Source organism: Ambystoma mexicanum, chromosome 8 (assembly GCF_040938575.1).
Source record: "Ambystoma mexicanum isolate Mex_15411 chromosome 8, UKY_AmexF1_1, whole genome shotgun sequence".
Lineage (NCBI taxonomy): Eukaryota > Metazoa > Chordata > Amphibia > Caudata > Ambystomatidae > Ambystoma > Ambystoma mexicanum.
In genome coordinates this window covers 311,004,866-311,024,235 of record NC_090929.1, presented here as the reverse complement: position 1 = coordinate 311,024,235, position 19,370 = coordinate 311,004,866, and the positions used below count along the sequence as shown (strand labels likewise).

Here is a 19,370-nt window from a genome sequence, read left to right as displayed (position 1 = left end):
TTTCGCTAGATGACAAAGCAACAACACGGTGCCTTCTTTACAGGCGCTCTCAGAATCAGCAGCCAAGAGGAGATCATCTACATACTGTAGTAATGTGAAAGTAGTAGGCAACCCGAGAGTATCGAGCTGCTCTTTCAATGCCCTACTATAAATATTTGGACACTAAGTGTACCCTTGTGGTGCACGAGTGAATGTGAACGAGCGTCCACCTAGGGTAAACGCGTACAAATACCTGCTATCCTTGTGTATAGGAAAACTGAAAAACGCGTTTTTAAGATCAACAACGCTAAAATGAGTGGCAGAAGCCAGAATCATGGTTAGTATCGTTGTAACATCAGGTACAATAGGAAATTGAGGAGCCACAATGTTGTTAATAGCACGTAAATCAATTATAAAACGAAAGGGAAGCGCATGATCACCTTTTTTTGTATACTGGCGAAATGGGGCTGTTACATAGGCTACCCGTAATTTCCTCAATTACTCCACGATGTACAAAATCAGAAACTATACATTTCAAAGCCTGCTTGCCTTCAACTGAGATCTTATATTGCGGGATGCGAGGCAATTTTACTCCATGTTTCAAAATAATTTTAACAGGTTCAATTTGAAGAATGCCCACATCATTATCATCAATTGCCCATAAGCATTCTGGAACATTACTGAATTCTGGCGGTAAAGGTCGAGTCAAAAACTGAGAGGCGAGTGATTGCTGAGGTGAAATTGTTAACTGAACTCTGTCCGGAGAACAATGTATTACTGCATGCAATGCCTTCAACAAATTTAGCCACAGCAAGTTCTCCCCACAGTTTGTGGTAAGTAGAAATGGACACTGTTCCGTGAAGGGACCCAGTGTTATCGGTACCGGCAAAGAGACCGGACAAACTACAGGTGTGCCTGAAAACCCTACGGAAACGGTGGACTGCCCTGACAGGGGAATATTTGGAACCCGTGAATGATCAATGGAACATTTCTGTGCTCCCGTATCTACTAAAAATAGATGCTTCCTATTTCCCACCACCATCTCAACGTAGGGGCCTTTCTGCTGAACGGGAATAGGCGTCGGTTCCAAATCCTGCTTCGGGCAATCCTAGCGAAACAGAATATTATCAAAAGGAAGCTCTTCAGAGAGGTACGCAGCAGAAGGGTGATCAAAAATGTTTCTGTTATCCACATTCGAAACTTGCTTATGTTGTGGAGGAGGTTGCTGTGATTCTGGTGCAAACTGACCTCTGCCAGGGCCCCCTGCGCCTGGGCGACCTCTGGATCGTCTACCCATGTTCCCAAATGACCTTTGCTGCAAGGTTGGACATTGTGCGCGCCAGTGGCCTTCCTGTCGACAATAGGCACACTGGTTAATTGTTACCGGAGCCAGGGGCGTACTTCCCTGTGGAAAGTACTGACCTCTAAATTGATTACCCTCTCTAGGGCTTCTAACAATCTGTTGTAATAAGACCTTTGTTTTCAGGTCACCCTTTTTTTCTCAAGTTTTTCTTTTTCATTATTTACACGATTTTCATAATGAGTTGGTGGTAGATATCTTTCTTCGGCTGGGGCCTCCCTCTGGAATAGCCTCCCTGTCTCCCTTAAATGTGAGGAGAACCATCTGCGGTTCTGGAATCACCTTAAAACCTTTCTCTTTGCTTCTGCTTTTTCTCTTCCTTTCCTCTGCTGACCTCCTGGGTGTTACTGGAACTGCACTGGCTACCTGGACATCCTCTGATCTCGTTCTCAGGTCCCTCCCATACCAGCGTCACACACCTGCACTGCCCACCGGCAACACCAGCACTTGGGGACTGTTTCTGTATCCCTACAGTCCCTCTACCAGCCCCTGACACCTGATGTCTGCACTTACCCATGCACTTGCCACATGATGGGCGTTACTTTACTTATTGTTTTATCTTTTCCCATGTACTGCACTGTCCCTGCGCAATCTGAATGACAACTGGCCTAGTAGGATTGTTGTCTGTCCTCCCTCTATTCCCCTCCCTTGCCTCGTCGTGCCTTGAAACACTTGTGTATAGGCATGTTATAAATGCTATATCATAACATATCCTATCATAGTGTGAACCCAGCACCCTGTCCAAATGCAGCCACACCCTTCGTTTTCGTCACTGCGTCTGTCATACTAATTCTCTTTCGTCCTGGTAAATCCCTTAGTCTTTTTATATACAGCGTTTTCTCTCATAAACTATTTGATTGCCCCTCCAGGCATCTGGGAAATTCATCAGGCACTGGCCTTCTCACTGGTTCTTCCAAATCTAACCATGCTCTCTCCTTACCTATCCCCATGCCTGTCGAAGGGGCTCATGCAGCCTCCCCCTCTCCACTTTCCTCTCTCTCTCTTCATCTGTGAACATAGTGTCATCACTTTCATCCCCTTCATCATCTTCTCTGTCTTCAAAGTCTAATCTCACAGGGGGACTCATCCTGTATGTTCCACTCATCACTTCCTCCAATATATTCCTGCCTCCATCTTGCAGAGACCCTCTTCTGCTCCTCATCATGCTGCTGGTACCATCCCTTCTGCTCCTATGCAGGGTACCAACCCTCCTTTGTATGGCCCCTTTCTCTCCTTCATCTGAAAGAGTATGCTTTTAAGAATCTAATCTACTTCCTTGCACTGTCTTTCTCAGCTCCTCCCTCTTTCTCTCTGTTCTTGTCTCTGGTCCATCTCTTTGTCTGTGAGCGTACGTCCCATAATGATATCATCAACTTCTTTTCTTCACCTTTCTCTGCTCCTTTCTATCTCTCATTGTCTTTATCTGCCCCTCTCTTCCTCCTTTTGCTTTTCATTTTCCCTTTCTGCATCTGTCTTTCCCTTTCTCTTTCTACTTCTCGTCTCTTCTTCCTTTCTCTGTTTGCCTCTCGCTTCTTTTCCCTTCCTCGTTCTTCTTAATTCCTTCTTTATTTCTCCCTCTCCTGTCTTTTCTGCTCTCTTTTTCTCTCCTCCTACTGCTCTCTAACTTCCCTTCCTCTGTCTTTAAAATTGTCCATGTCTTTTCTATCTAATTTGAGCATTATCTGTCCTCCTACCCATTCATCCGGCACAACTGCCTTATCATCCTTATTGCCCTGCCTTCATTTCTCTCTGGTGCTCTTCCTCGGTTTCTGTTAATTGTGCCTGTAAATCAAGGCACTCATCATGTTCTACATGTGTTGACAATGGTCTTTGCTTGTTTATTTTTTCTACACTTATAATGTCTTCACTACTGTATGCGTGTGGTGCATATGTGGGATTAGTGTACCCTGCCGCTGCTTTTAACGCTCATAATGGATATAATCCATTTGCTTCTGAAGACGGATCACTGCTCTGGGGAAGAGGAGGAGGAGCCGTGGGTGCTGTGCCCCCTTCGTCATGCTGATTAAGTATCCATTCTTTCACGGGTGGCTCCTCTATCTCTTCCCCATACATTCTCCACAGTTCCAGAATGGCTAGCCAATTCTGTAACTGTTTTCCTTTTTACACAGCATGTAAATATGTGCACATATGTTTCAGCAATGCCTTCGAATTAGTGCCTTCCTGCAGCCAGGGCATATACATTTTGCCTGCAGTGTCCTGCACCCACTCAGTGTGGTACTTAAGGATTGTGTCCTTGTACCGGGATAATGCTTTGCATAGGTGAATGATAGGAAATTCATCCATGCTAGAACGTCACAGTTTAACTTGCCAATACTTACCAAATTATATTTCAATTCTCACTCACTCTTTTGCCTCCCTTTTACACCTTTCCCCAACAATACTTCTCTTACTCATCACCACTCTTCCTACGTAACCTAATATTTCAGAGTGGCACCACAAATGCCACTCGCACTCCGAACAGCCCCACCTTGCTGTTCCCTTCAAACCTTCCAAGTGACACCACACCCATCACTCACACCCTGAGCAACCCCACCTAGCAGCTCCCACGCTGGACCACACTCCTCGGTCCACACCACAACTTCACGTCCTCCACAATATACACCAGTATACACAAAAAGTTCATTTTTCACAAAAGCTAAGCTGCCTTACAACACGAGGCTGGCGCCAGCAACTACGACACAAATAAATACACTAGAGATGTCTTCTCAACTCCTGGTGAGGTTATCCTTCCCTTATTATTACCCTATAATGAGGTGTACCACATGATCTTTCCCGGCCCTTGTCAGAAGATATATCTTTATCTCTTATGTCTTTATCTCAGCACAATCCCCCAATATGCAAAACACTCCCTTATGACGTTTTTGCCAGGCATATGTCATACTTAAATCCGTGGATCCGCTGAGGGTCTTTGGTATCGAGTCTCACTCAACTGCCAGCTGCCATCCGCACTACAGGGGACCAGGCAGTATCTTTCTCCAAGGGGGCTCCTGTCGACTTCTCTCTTCATTGTTTACAAGCCCCAAGATGAGACATGTAAGCCTACTGTTAAGAGAACAGCACCAATTTTATTTCTCTTGAGAAAGGTTACAATTGTTTCCTTTTTAGCAAATTTCATTTAGGGCATTCCTATTGCATGAGTAAACCCTGAGAGCCACAACCATCATGTCCAAATCAGTTTCAAATGCAAATAATAATAATCATTTAAAAACATCATCATTTCATTAAACAAACTAATAACAGAAATTGTGTATAGGTATGTGAATTATCATGATTGTATGGATTCGGTGGACCTGTGCTATATCCTTTTCAGCTGCATCACAGCACTTTCAGTGGGTCTATACCAATATTGATTAGCAAGACATGCTATACCTAAAACAGGGCAATTCAAGCACTTGCCAGCTGGGCCCCTAAAATGTTATTGTGACTGCAAGACTATAGTTTATGACAGAATAAATGAATACGACCAAAACATAAAGACAAATAATGATACTATATGAATATAATCTTGTATTACATACAGTAACTAGGCAAAGAATCCAACAATATAGGCACAAAAAAATAACAAAAGTATATGAACAATTCCAATCCCTTTAATCTCATAATATAAGCAACACACGTTTAGATTATAAAGCCTAGTAAAGGTATGATTCCTACTTAGGGTGTTACAGATCTTCTAGGTATTGGGTCATCCGTGTTAGTATACAATAAGGGTCTTGTATGTATCCTGATGTTGCTAATACGAGTACTCGCCTTCAGAGTAAAACACAGAGTTCTGTATTTGTAGATGTGCGTAGTGGTCTATGAGCACCTTCCGATACTGTTAAAATGTATTTTTTTAAACCCCCATTTTTTCATTTTAGAAGGACAGGCCACCACATTAAGACATAATAAACAAATGAGGCGGTTGGGACACATTGAGCACTGCATTTCAACCCGTCTTTTACAAACAGTAATACTGATGTCAATCTTGCTCAGCAGACCAATGGAGTGCTTCTAGTACATGGCTTCCAGGGATTTTGTCATTTTCAAATTTTCTCCAGGTAATGCTGCAAAATCAACATACTTTTTACACCATTCTATGTGTACAGCCAGTTGCCCCTGATCCCTAACTCATTTCATGTAATGAATAACATACATGTTTAAAACTGTTTTTGTCAGGGTCTCGTGTATGGACACGCATTCATTTATTTATCAGACCATATGTAAGTGTGCTTCCTTATTCAATTAACCGATGCATGCTGAGCGTGTCCTCTTTTTAAGTTATGCACTGAAAGATGCTGGTTGGAGAAATGTTCCCCCCTTGCTGAATCTAATGCATTACATCAAGTGATAGTGTTGTGTTGGGTGCTGGCAACTATCAATGTTATTAATTAATACATTCTAAATGTGTGTTTAATCCACAGGGGAAGATGTACTCGAGGATATTCTCTGCAAGAAAGGTAAGTGGGTTTGGCAGGTCTTGATTGTTTTTATTGTTAGTTTGATTCAATAAAACTTTTTACACAAATTTCATTCTATGTCTCCAACATTTAAAATCAGTTTCATTTTTGTTCTTATTAATTGTAATCACTGAGTCCATTACTTCTTCTAGAAGTTTCACTCAAAATTTCATATCATTATTTCAAGTACATGTATTCCTGCACATGTTAGTCTTATATTCTTTCTGTGCAGGAACTCGTTCTACCAGTCTTCTGTTGATCTTGTTGTGAAGAGCCTTAAGTATATGCTCAATGCTTTATTTCTTTCGGTGGAGACAGCTTTACATTCTAGGAGAAGGTGTTTTACTGTCTCCAATGTATTTTCCGTATTACAGAATCTGAAATGCCTGTTGTTCACTCCACAGTGATATCTAGAGTGTAAAAAGCCGTTTGTCAGAAATACATCCATCCGTATCTGAAGAAGTTTATATCTATGTGATTTACTTGGGAAGTACACTAAATAGTCTAGCAAAGTATCTCTTTTCCTGATAGTGTTTTCTACGTTCTTTGTTGATTGGTATGAAAGTTTAGTTTCTCTTGTTTTTATCCAATCAAGGTCTTTTATCTTTCGTTTTACTCTTTCAGGGTTTTCTATTAGATCTGTTGTATTTGAGTCAATTTCTTCAAGATAGGAGCACCAATTCTCCTTCCAGGTGTTTAGTAATTCCCCGCTTTTGCCTGTGCCTTTTCATTTCAGGATTTTATAGCCGATCACCACTTCCTTCACAATTATCTTTCTTAATAATGTGACTGATTTCCAACAGATGACTGAATATAACGATTGTAGACCCAGTTCTGCTCTTATTGCAGAAATTGGCAAACATCTTGGCAGGTTAAGTAGTGGTTTCCAAAATCTACACTCTTTTGAGTCCAATATCTCCCATGTTATATTCAGTCTGGCTTCCCCTCCATATGTCAGTATGGGCATGACTTTTTGGATGTAGAACAGTTTTATCTATGTCATTGAAAATTTACCATAACGTCCATTTATGATTTTTGTTTGTGAGCACAGCATTTTTACGTTTATCAGGAGGTCCTTTTTCCAGTTTTCTTCTGAAATGGATTGGTTAAATATTATATCCCTAGGTACCAAATTTCTTACACACTTTCCAGTAACTGAGATCCTATCCTCCTTTTAAAGTCTTTTGATGTGACTCTTTTTATTCCACCAATTGTTATAATTTCTTGGTGTTTATTATTAGAACATTATTTTCCATGTAGGTTTGTAATCCCTCTAATAGATGTTGCCGACCTATTTCTGTTTGATTTAAAAGCACCAAGTTGCCTGTTGAGACTTCTGTATTGTTTAATCTAGGAGGATGATGGTTTACATGTTTCAGTTCATCTGGTAAATCGGCAATGTATAATTTGAAGAGCGTTGCCGCCAAAGGGCAACTTTGCTTTATTCCTCTTTTTGTTTTTATTTCTTTCGACAGGGACCCTAGGTTATTTAATCTTAGTTTAGTTGTGTTCTTGTGCAGTGCCATTATTGGTTGTAATATTGATTCTAGGCACTGCCACTTTTTTAATTTCTCCCAAAGTTTGTTGCGGTTGACTCAGTCGAACGCTTGTCTTAGATCTATAAAGGAAAGATGAAGTTTTCTTTGGCCTTATTGTGTTTAGTTTCGTCAAGGATAACATAAACAGGTTAAGTACTGTCTCTGTACCCTTGGTTAAACCAGATTGTCTTGGGTTAATGATGTTCGCAGCAGTTGCCCATTCTGTCAGTTTCTTTTGTAAAATTGCTGCATATATTTTCCCAATTGCAGATTATTGGTTTGTAGTTTAATGGATTTTCTTGGGAAACATTTTTAAATATCGGAATTATTGTGCTTGATGTCCAAGATGTTGGAATGCACTTACAGATTTCTATTTGTTTGAAAAGTGCCAAGGTGAACTTTGCCCAGCCTTTGGGGTCCTTTTTGAGTTTCACATTTGTCAGCCCATCTGGGCCTGCTGCACCTGAGCTTTTTAGTTTTGTTATTGCAGTTTGAAGATCGAGTTCATTAATTCCCATCGACCACTGTTCGATGGCTGGTCCATCATTGATCGCGTGGTCTGGGTCTTTACTGCTAAATACATTGGAGTAGTGTATTACACATTTGTTTTCTGTTATGTTGTTATTTAGCCTACTTTGTTGGTTCAGGGACTGTTTGTTCAGCAGAGTCCATAGGTCTCTTGTTGTTTGATGGCCTAATGCTTCAATCATCATTTCCCCCTGTTCTTGATCTCGTTGTTTCTGAAAACCTTTCAACCCATTTTTATAGTGTTGTTTTTTTGTCTTTATTTGTTTTCCTACTTTGGAGGGTTCTGTACCTTTGTTCTTTATTTCTTGAATATCCTTTTTCAGGTTTTTGTTTTCTTGTTCCCACCTGTATACTATATTGGTGTTTTGGATCGAGGTGCGGAAATTTCATTCTCGTGTTCTTTAGTTTGTAGGAGTTCATGACCATTCATATGAGGTTTCATCACTGGGTTCTCTATTCACTTGCTGATATATATCAGTTAGCTTTAAGATGTCAACTTTCTTTAATCTCACTCGATTGCAACCGTGGTTTATTTCCAAACATTTATTGTCTCTTTTTGATTGTTATTCTTTGTTAGAGATCCAGGTCTTACAATGTTATGATCACTGACCTGTTGTGGTAAGATTTTGAAGCATTGTATCTGATCTATGTTATCTTTTGATATCCATATATAGTCTATTATTGATTTGTGGGTTCCATTTTGTCAGGTATGTTTCCCGGGGATGTCGTCATTATTAGCAAGGGTCTCTCCTTTGTTTACCTCTTTCAGTTTTCCTACTTGATTTGTGCATGTATCTGCGGCTTTAATGCCTTCCTCATGTTTTTCCTTTTTCTCTTTTTGTGTATTTTTATGGATGTGAATCTTCTCATTTTGTTTTCGCTGCAAACTTGCTTGGTTACCATCATTTCTCAGCGTTTCGAAATGTGAGACACTTTGTGTTGTGTTTGGTCTGGTTTCTTGTCTTGCTTGGATATACTGATTTGTTATTTCTGTTCTTTGTTCGGGTCTCACTTCTCTGTCTTTCCGTTCTAGTGTTTTTTTCATCCATTTTATTGTATCCATCATGTCAGCCATTATTTATTTTTTTTCTCCTTGGTCGTTAGTGGCCATGTCCCATAGTCTTCTTTGCCATACGGCCGCTGCTTCTTGGTTCATTCTTGCAGCGATTTTTGTTGTGAAGGAATCCAATTCTGCAGTTTTGTTTTGGATATTTAATGAGATATTTGTATTATCCCTCACATTGTTGTTTATTGTTTCGTATAGCTTTGTGTATGGGTCTAATGAGATGGACATTGCTGCCATCACATTATTGTGGATCTGAATCCCAGCTGCCGTTGATAGTTGTGACTTAAGTATCTGTGTTCTAGTTGCATCTATGGATGTTGGTATTTCAATCGAGGGTTCCTGGGCTGTGTAGGGGTCCCGGTCTATGGTGAATATCTCTCTGTCACAAATTGGTCCTGTCTCCTGTTGATCGGCTCTTTTTAGTGCCTTACTTGTTCGAGTCGTCACCAAGGATGTTGTTTGTATTTTTGTGTCGTTGTGAGTCATTGCCGTTTGCATTCCTTCCTCCATTCGTTTGAGTTTGTCTGTTGTTAGATCAAGTTGTATATTCTTCTCAATTCCTATAAATCCATTAGTGTATTTTGATAACCTTTCTTTAGTGGGTCTGTTTGTGGGCCATCGTTCTCCTAGTTTCATTTTCTCAATGAAGCTTGATTTTCTCTCTATTACTCTTATTTCATCGTCCAGCGAGTTTTCATTATTATTAGTTCTTTTGCGGTTTTGTTGTTTCTCTCTATTGGTGTTGACATGTGTATTTTGTCCATATTTGGAATGGGTCTTTGTTTTCCGCTGAGTACGAGTGTTCTTGGGTGTCCGTTGAGGATTGCTTTTGTTGATCCGTAGTTCTCATTGAAGACTTCTGCGTCCTCTTCTTGATCGACTTTTGAGTCATCTGATGTTTCTTCAATTTGCTCTACTGATTGCTTGTTTGGTCCATTCGTTTGTGGCTCGTTGTTTGTGCTATTATTGCTTATTGGCTCATCTCTGTTTTGCTTGACTCTGAGCGCTCGTTTCTGTCCTCCTTCTAAAGATGTTTCCAGTACGTACTTTGGAGTAGTTGTTAAAATTGGTACATTTGGTTTTAAACATGTGCTCTTCCGTTCCGCGTCTGACGCCACTGATGCTATTGCCATTGTTGTAAGCTTTTCATTGCTTTGTGTACTGTCTGACACATTTGAGTTCTCGTACCCTTTTCCTCTCTTCCCGTATTCAGTTTATTGTTGTTGTTTAATTGTGACACTCCCCCGCTTTCCGCGGGACCGCCTGAGCTCAAACTCTGCTCAGCGCCCGAGGACAGTGCACGTCCGTGGCCTGGCACGCCAACACGGTCTACTGACCGTGACCGCGGTTTGTCTTGATGCTCGCTTGTTTGAGCAGTTGCGGGCTGATCGGCAAGAACCTCCAATTCCAATAACTCTTCAACCGTAATGTCTGCACTGCCGGTCTGGTCGCCGGTCCGCACACGTATGTAGTTGTTTTGAATCGCATTGTTCAAGTGTTGTATGTGAGTGTTTGTGGGTTGACAGCAATTACTTTCTGACATATTTACACTCACGCGCATTTCCCCCGTATGGACAGTCAAACCCACACTTACTTGGCTTGTTGTTTTCAGCCCACGGATTGGGCTCCGCTTACTCGCCTCTGTGTTGTTAGCCTCTCCAACTCCTTCTACACAGCGGTTTGCTCTTGTCCTCGGACGCATGTGCGCCATGCGCTCTCGGCTTTGTGGAGTCCTAGGCATCCTGTGCAGTCCCAGGGCAAGACTGGGGACAGACTGGATTCCAGCCTGGACTCACAGGCGGCGCTACGCGCCTGCGCTTAGTTTATAAAGGTAAGTCCTTGTTTAAAGAAACAGTATTCCAAAGTATTTCGAAGGCAGTTCAGCTTGCTCCTCTGCTCACATGTCTCTCCACGAGTAGAACTGGGGACAGACTGGACTCCTGCCCGGACTCACATGTGGCGCTACGCACCTGTGCTTAGTTTATAAAGGGAAGTCCTTGTTTAAAGAAACTGTATTCCAAAGTATTCCGAAGGCAGTTCAGCTCTCTCGTCTGCTCACACGTCTCTCCACGAGTAAAATTGGGGACAGACTGGACTCACATGATTGATTGTTTTGGTGGATGTTACAGCACCCATTAAAACATTTGTGCGAACAAGCAGAAAAGTTGCAGCATTCATAGTTACATGTTTTTAGTTCCTTTTACATTGTAGTTTTAAATAGTTTGTGTAAATGCAATATTTTGTAAAGCTGTCAACTTTTCAGTACCCATTTATAGAGCTGGGAGACCTATCCCAGGTGATGGGTTCTGAGGTTAGCAGGTGTGGATAGATGAACATGCCTATTGGGTTTTTCATCTCTATGCCGCAGATCACAATTTGAGATTTACGAAGGATAGCTTACAAATGTTGAATTAAATCTTATTCCTAAGGGAAAGTAGACTGACCAGCAATGCATAGACCACTGTTTAGACCTCTCATGGAAATAAAGATAGTTACTATCGCTGAGTTAAACACAATTTCAATATCTCAAAGCACTGACCGATTGGAATTGTTAAATCAAATACCCTGAATAAAAGACTTGCTCATTCCCAAAAGCTATACATTTTACTGGAATTTAAATGATTTCTTTACAAATTTGCAAAGTTCTTCATGTGTAGAGCCAAATACACCCTAAAGTTAATCACACTCACTGTATTTTCTAGTTTCCTTTGATCATGATGAACTTTACTGGAATTGTCTTTTTGAAAATATGAATTACTTGATACTTAATATAGCCAACTATCCTAAATGCATCATAAGTGAAAATGTCTTCCCCGGCAACACACATGGCCAGATCTACCTTAGAAACCCCATCTGGATCCAGGTGGGAAACTACTTATGGACTTTCCCAATCTATCAAAGTGTCAAATTGTTAGTAAATAACAATGTTTCTCCTGATAACACACAGACGAATGAGAATGTAAACTATGTAATGATGCCTTGATCACATTTCAGAGAATTGAAATTGGATAAGTGTAAGAATTCCTGAACATTTATTGACTAACCTGGTCCATGCACAAGTGGTAAGATAGCTTCTTATCTATCTAAAGCCACATGTTTCTTTCTTTGTGTTCAACATTATTTCTCTCATAGAAGGATTTTGAGGAACTATTCAAGGATTTATTTATTTTCTAACCTTGGTCTGTGCTTTCGGTGTTTTAGTGTCTCATCGTTTACCTTGATTCTTCAGTAATTTTGATCTCTGAATTTACCCAGAGTCTGCATTCTACTAGGAATTGCTATTCCTTGATAGTTCTCCCTCTGAAAGAGAATGAAGATGTTTCTCAATCCCCCTTGGTGAATGCATTTAAATTATTCAATGATGTCTTAGATCTTACTTGTCTCTGTTGGGATCTGGAACTGTAGGAATAACCAATGATCATCACATGACTGGAACCTTGTTGCTTTAGGTTTCTGACAGTTATAAGGAGGGGCAGTGGTGGTGGCTACTGCCGGTTGCCCATCGATGGGTCCTTCAAAGCCTCTGGGTTCCATTTGCTCCAGCCACAGAGCCGCTGCCAGTGCAAATACAATTCCTTCATTAACAGCGTTCAGACCATGTTCTAGAAATCGCTGCGGGTAGACCTCTAGCACATTCAATTAGTCTTGCAAAATACCAAGAGCAAACATGGTATTAAGGCTGGCCTTCTCTCCAGGAGGATGATGGGGCCATACGCATAATCTTAACTAAACAGTGCTGTGTGAGCATTACGTATAGTTCTCAAGATGGATTTTCCTTGATTTCCGTGCCGAAATCCATATATTGGAGGCAATATTAGATGTTTGACCAAGGTGCAGAGGGGCACCATGTAAGCCTTCAATGTAGCAAATGTGATCTCATTTCCAGCAAAGGGGCTGCAAAATATTACTACTGCTAGAGCAACATAAATTCTTCAACCAGGCCCCTTCAGAAGACAGAAATGATTCCCCCTGAGGACACATTGCTCCTCAACTTGAGGGCTAGAAAATTTAGAGAATTGTTGGAGGACAGAAACAGCTTTCGTTTTCTTGCGATATACCACTTTACGGGATTTCAGTTCTTACTCCTGCCTCACTTGCCCATCTCAGTGAGTCATACCCATTCTCCCAGCCCTTAGAAAATGCCTCAGGAACACATTTTTTATATAGCAGGAAACATTTGCAGACAGGATTTCCACATGCTTGCCACTTACAGAAGTGACCTGCTGCATCACCCCTTGCATTTGTCAGGTGTCTCCCACAGTTCCACCATGGCATCAAACACACTCTTGAAACTTGAATTTGATTATATTTTGCAACATGGTCTAAGCCTATCTTCATTTATGAGGACCAGTTATCTTTTGCAAATTGAACCAACCATAATAGTCCATGAATAATGTGAACAATGGATAAACCCATGAATTAGGAATTAGGGTGGCACCTCAGGCTAATAAGACCACAACCCTTTGCTTTACACTACTTTCTCCACTAACTGATTGCCTGCAGTAAACGTGTTATCACAAGAGTTGCCACGTTGTACAGTACTCTTCATATCTCTATTTTGATTTCCTATATCGGACCGATCTTTGGATCTGAAATGCACGCTCAACCAATTGTGATGTTGTGTAGTGTAAAGTAGTCTTGTATGGCCGAACGTCCACCATTTTGGCAGCTTCATGGGACAGACTAAGAAAAGTAACAGAGCTGGTCATTTCTGGAATTGGGAAGTGACAGTTTCTTGATTTCAGATAATAAATATTTTGTTTGGAAAAGAAATGTCAGCGGAATAAATGGTGGTTTGGCGAACCTTTCACTTTATTGGAACCCAAATGCCTTAATATTTCATGCACTGAAAAGCATGTGTTGAGGAAACATAGAACACATGCTTTCTAGGAGGTGTCTTTGTAGTTGCTCTCTGCCAATTGCCCATAGATGATCTTTATGGGAGGCACAGAATTCCCTTTGAGTCTAGAACCCACACTTAAAAAGTGGGTTCATAATCTCATGATTTATTTTTCATTTTGCCTGGATATTTAATTCCGAAATGATTACAATGTTGGTTCATAATTATTAAATAATCTGAAAGGTTACAATCTAACCTTAACTAGCTAATAAGCGCCTAAATGGCATTCAATTATCCATACCCGATCACCCACTAAGTGCAATTTAAAGGCATATTATATCTTGCATGATAATTTGAGGGCTAAGCAGGTGAATTAGGTTTACAAGATAATGTAGGTGAACACATGAAAATGGCTTTCTCTTACGACCTATACGGACTACTCAAAACAAGATTCCTCTTGCAAGAAACTGCAATTTTGAAATGACGGTCATTCGAAAAAGAGCTAGCTTGGAGTTTCAAATGGACCACCCTGGAAGGCTTTTGAGTGACTTGCATGTCCACAAGCACCCACTTTTTTCTGCCAAGTTCCTATAAGGTACATATAACAAGATAACAACACCGAATCACACCTAAATACGTCATGCTACTGAATGGCAAATACAGAGATGCCGGTAAAAGAAAGATATTTTATTAACAAAACACAGAACATTGATTCCCAACATAACAAGTTCCTATAAGGTACATATAACAAGATAACAACACCGAATCACACCTAAATACGTCATGCTACTGAATAGCAAATACAGAGATGCCGGTAAAAGAAAGATATTTTATTAACAAAACACAGAACATTGATTCCCAACATAATATAAGAAACTTAAACAGAATATATTTCAGAATAGGTATCTCAGATGTATGTGATTGGGTTGGTTAAGAGATTAGTCTGACAGAGGAATATTTCTGAAACAGGAGAGCTTTTTTATAATCTTGAATATATCTGTTCTTTAATTAATACTAATGACAGCCATTGACCACCCCAATAAGTCTGTTTTCAATCAATATCACCTGTGGGTTTTTATATGCCCAGCTACAGCCATCGTATGCCGAGGTACTGCATCACATAGAAGGGTGTGACGTAGGGAAATGCCTGAGGAGGAGGCTAAAGTGCATTGACTGAATGTCAGGTGGTTCCAAATGCAGCAACCTTTCCCAGAGGGTGAAAGGTATTCAGCGATTACCCTGGGATTTGATCATACAGTGTAGAAAATGACACCAGTACAATGGGTTATTTTGTTGCTTACAGCAAATGAACAAAGGAAGCATGTGGTTGAAATTACAGATTCAGTTTATTTGACTGATAGTACTTGTATTAAACATAAGGGGGCTCCTGTTTTACGAGCACGTAACATACATGAAAGACATAAAAGCGATGCTTAAGACTTTTATGCCATTCATTCAACTTATGGCTCATATTTAATCATTTGCTTGGTGAAGAGGAGGGGTGGAACACAACTTGCGTTCACACCATCTCCCTTTCTCTCTACCATACAAATGCTGCAGCAGTTGAACCAGCATTGAATTTTCATGCCACGTGTTTTATTCTGCGTGCCAAACCAGGTTTGGTTCCTTTGTTCACCGTCATTTGGCGGGCTTCTGTACAGAAGCCCTCCTTAGGCCCCAGAATGTCTGAGGGGGACAGGATGTGAGGGAGGGGTTTGAGACTCCCTGCACAGGGGCTCCTTGGAGACCCATGTCACACTCTGTATGATTGGCTGTGGTGACTGCCCCACCAGGACAGCCACCTTGCTGTGTGATTTACAGCCAGGCTGTGTGAATGGGGGAAAACTGCATAAAAAGCAGGTCTCAGGGACTAGGAAGGCAGAGTCGCCACTGGATTGAGAAACCCGAAGGGAAGCTGCCAGAAGAGGACCTCTACCACGACTGAACCTCCTGGTGATGCCGTGCTGCTGGTCCAAATCTCCAAACTTCGATGACAGGGAAGATCTACAGGGAATCGTCTCCCCTTGAGCTGGTGGGACCAACCAGTTTGCCAAACTGCAAGCCAGGCCTCCCTCCTCTGGTCGAATTTGCTGTGCACAGCTACAGTGAACCGGATAGCCAGGAGGATCGGACCCTGCTTGGGTTTTAAGGAGCGCACCTTTTATTTGTCACTTTGCTCCGCTGCTGGTTTCTTCCATGGGCAGTGCAGGACCCTCCAGTTTTTTTTTTTTTTTTTAATTTTATTGGTTGGTTGAAAATCAACCTTTCAATTTAATATATAACATAATTGATCACAAATTAAAACAGGATAGAATCAAGCTCAAAATCTGCATTCAACAAAACCCTACAAACTCACCACTTCAACCTTCAATTGTTTCTCATTAACAGCAAAAAAAAATAATAAAATCACAATTCATATGTATACATCATCTGAGTTTTCATCTAAAATCAATCCAAATAGATTCAAATTCCACATCATTGGAACCACTAGTGATCCACCAGCAAGGAGGTATTAGTTGGAAAACACATGTCATCTATTTAGGGGCTCGTCTCAAGATTTAGGGCTAGCAGAAATTGGACTGTGGCTATACGAACAGCTTGGAGAGGTGAGGAGAATATTCTAGACCACAGTACATCTTTAGTTAAACAGGTATAGTTTTCGTACAGTTTTTTAAAATATTTACAACGTAAATCCTTTAGTGAGGGGCAACCTACTATCAAATGTTTTAAAGTTTCCTCGCACTCTGGTAATTGACAAAACCGACATTTATTTTCTTGTTTTGTTATTTGACCTCTTCGAGCTAAAATTTCTCTAGTGGGCCACAAATTAAATCTAAATCGAAGATAGTTGTTTCTAAAATGGTGCGAGGGAAATTTAAGTAAATAGGAGGCTGCAACTCTCATTCTTTTCGTACCAAAAGGCAGGCTGCAATAATCTTTGTACTGTGAGCAAAGCTCTAAAGTGCAGATCCAGTCATGCTGATATAATTTTCTCTGGGCACGATTGGGATTAGTTAGAAGCAGTTCAATGGTTATATCGGCCTCTACTAACAGATTGGTAACAGAATTTCTCCACTTATTGGGAAAAAAGTGTGTGGATTTCAACATATATGTGGCCAATATATAAGATAAATCCGAACAATTAGTGCACAGCAGAAATTTCTTCATTAGCGAACACAGTTTCCATGCATAAAATACAAACATTGAAAGAGCACCCAACTCATATCGTATCAAAGGCCCTGGTGTTGAATTCGGTAACTTAAGCACTGACCGCCAGAATTTTGCCTCCAGTCGATCCCAAAACATACGGTCTCTTGGTAATTTACATTCTGAGCCGTATGTTATTATTGGTAAAACTTTTTGCGTATAATATAACAATATCTGCGAACATGTGAATTTACCAAATTTTTGCAAAAGGACTTTAGCTTGACTTGTTAATGTTTGCAATTTTTGTTTTATATCCTGCACATAGGGGGTGTCACACTTCAGATTATTAATAATCACTCCTAAGTATTTGTATTGCGGGGTGATAGAGATAATCTCTTCCTGAAAAGTCCAGACGGACGATTTTAGGGGGCGACATTTTTTTTTATTATTATAACATTGCATGATCTGTGTTTTGCTTAAGTTAACAGCCATATGGTTTCTTTGAACATACAATGAAAGCCCTTGTAGTAGCCGCTGTAGACCGGCCGGCGTTTTAGAGATTAAAATAAGATCATCCGCATATAATAGCCATGCAATTTGATGCGGCCCAAGTTTTGGGGCATCTGAGTTGATATCAATAAAATTCTTACCCATGTCCAATATAAATAGGTTAAAAATAGTAGCTGCCAGAATACAGCCCTGTTTCAGACCTCTTGCTGTCGCAATTTTAGTAGTTAGATGCCCAGCTAAAGTGGTTCTTATCTGAATTGCGGTGTTTGTATAAAGAAGCGCAATCAATTTAACCACTGAACTAGGGCAGCCCATTTTGATCAATTTGTTAATTAGCAGGTGTCTATCGATTGAATCAAAAGCCTCTTTAAAGTCTACGAAAGCTAAAAACAAGGGCTGGTTGAGATATTCACATTTAGCTTTAATCGCATTAATTGCTGTAATGTTTATTGCCGTGCCTTTTCCCGCAACAAATCCGGTTTGAAATACATCAGCTTTACCAGCAGTTTCAATCCATGCTCGCAAGTCTCTAAGAATCAACCGGGCGAAGATCTTGCCCGGTGTATCAAGAAGGGCAATCGGTCTATAATTTGACGGATCTTGTCTATTACCCTTCTTGAACACCGGGACAATAATTGAGAGAGACCATGATCTAGGCAATTGTTGAGTGCGTATGATTGTAGTATAAAGTTGATACAAAATCCTTGCCCATAGGTTCGGATCTTGTTTCATCATATAATTAGATATCCCATCTGGACCGGGAGCACGTGAGCTACTAGATTTGGTAATGTAAAATAAGATGTCTGCTACTGAGAATTGCAAGGTAAAAGCTCCTGGATCACACTGACTAAGTAATGTGTTTGTAGTCTCAGGACAGGCATACAAATTTGCATAATGTTCAACCCATTGAGCCTCTGCCACATCATTGATTTGTAGTGAAATCTGCGTATTAGGGTTAGTCTTATTAATTAGAGCCCATATTTGCGCAGAGTTTTTTGAGCCCATCTTTTGGAGCATGCATTCTCCATCAATTTGATAAAGAGTAGCTCGATGGGCCTTCATCCAGTTTTTATGTTTTGTTTTCAATGATTTAAGGGCTTGCCATTTAATTTGGGAGGGCAAAGCTAAAACTACTTTTTTTTCTCTTCTAAACCAGGACTTTTGTTGCTGTACTTCCTTGTTAAAAGAATGCAAAGGGAAGTACTTTGTCTTCACCTTATTTGTTGTGGCAAATGTATGCAATAAGTCACTATACTCTAGTGACTTGTTGGTTCCTAGTGTCTTTTCATACACAATTGATTGTTCGAAGACTCTGGCAAATTTTGTCAGGTTGGGTCCAGTCCAGTGAAGTCTATTCATACCTCTATTCACTAGTAGAGGATGGTATGTATTGTATATCTCCTCTTTTCGCTGTGGAGCCGTACAGTGCCATTTCGCATTCAATATGTTGTGATCACTGTCCTCAGTAGAGATCACACAAAACAACTTAATATCTAAGAATAGTGCACGATTAACGTAAATATAGTCAATAATTGCACCGGAATGACCTCTTTTCCACGTATAATGTGGTGGACTATCGGCCGAGCATGAACCATTTAACATAACCAAGTTTTTTGACTCGATAAAGGTGTTCCATAAGACCAGTCTGCTATCTCTGCGATTATGGAGAACATCCAGGCAGTGTAAATTTAAGTCGCCTGCCAAAATAATATGCGGGTATATAGGGAGTTTAATAATCTCTGACCATAACTCTTCCAGATCTTTAAAAAATGTTTTAGTGGATATTGCAACTGGATTCCAATATATATTTACAATCGCATATTTTTGTTCTCTTATTGTGATGATTACCAGTTGAATGTATCGATTTGGAGCAGACTGGTGTTCTAGAACAACTTCGGAGGACTTGTTTAGGGCCACAAGGAGACCGGACATGGGCCGACCT

General features: G+C 40.5%; 1 protein-coding gene across 2 annotated transcripts in view; it reads left to right on the top strand.

Annotated features, from left to right (window-relative positions):
* Positions 1–19,370, top strand: part of LOC138471869 (ficolin-2-like) — a 469,580-nt gene that overhangs the window by 196,959 nt on the left and 253,251 nt on the right. For both annotated transcript variants that reach the window (XM_069609728.1, XM_069609729.1), the window contains exon 5: positions 5,764–5,799. In XM_069609728.1, coding sequence (XP_069465829.1) covers positions 5,764–5,799 — 36 coding nt within the window. The remainder of the gene's footprint in view (positions 1–5,763; positions 5,800–19,370) is intronic.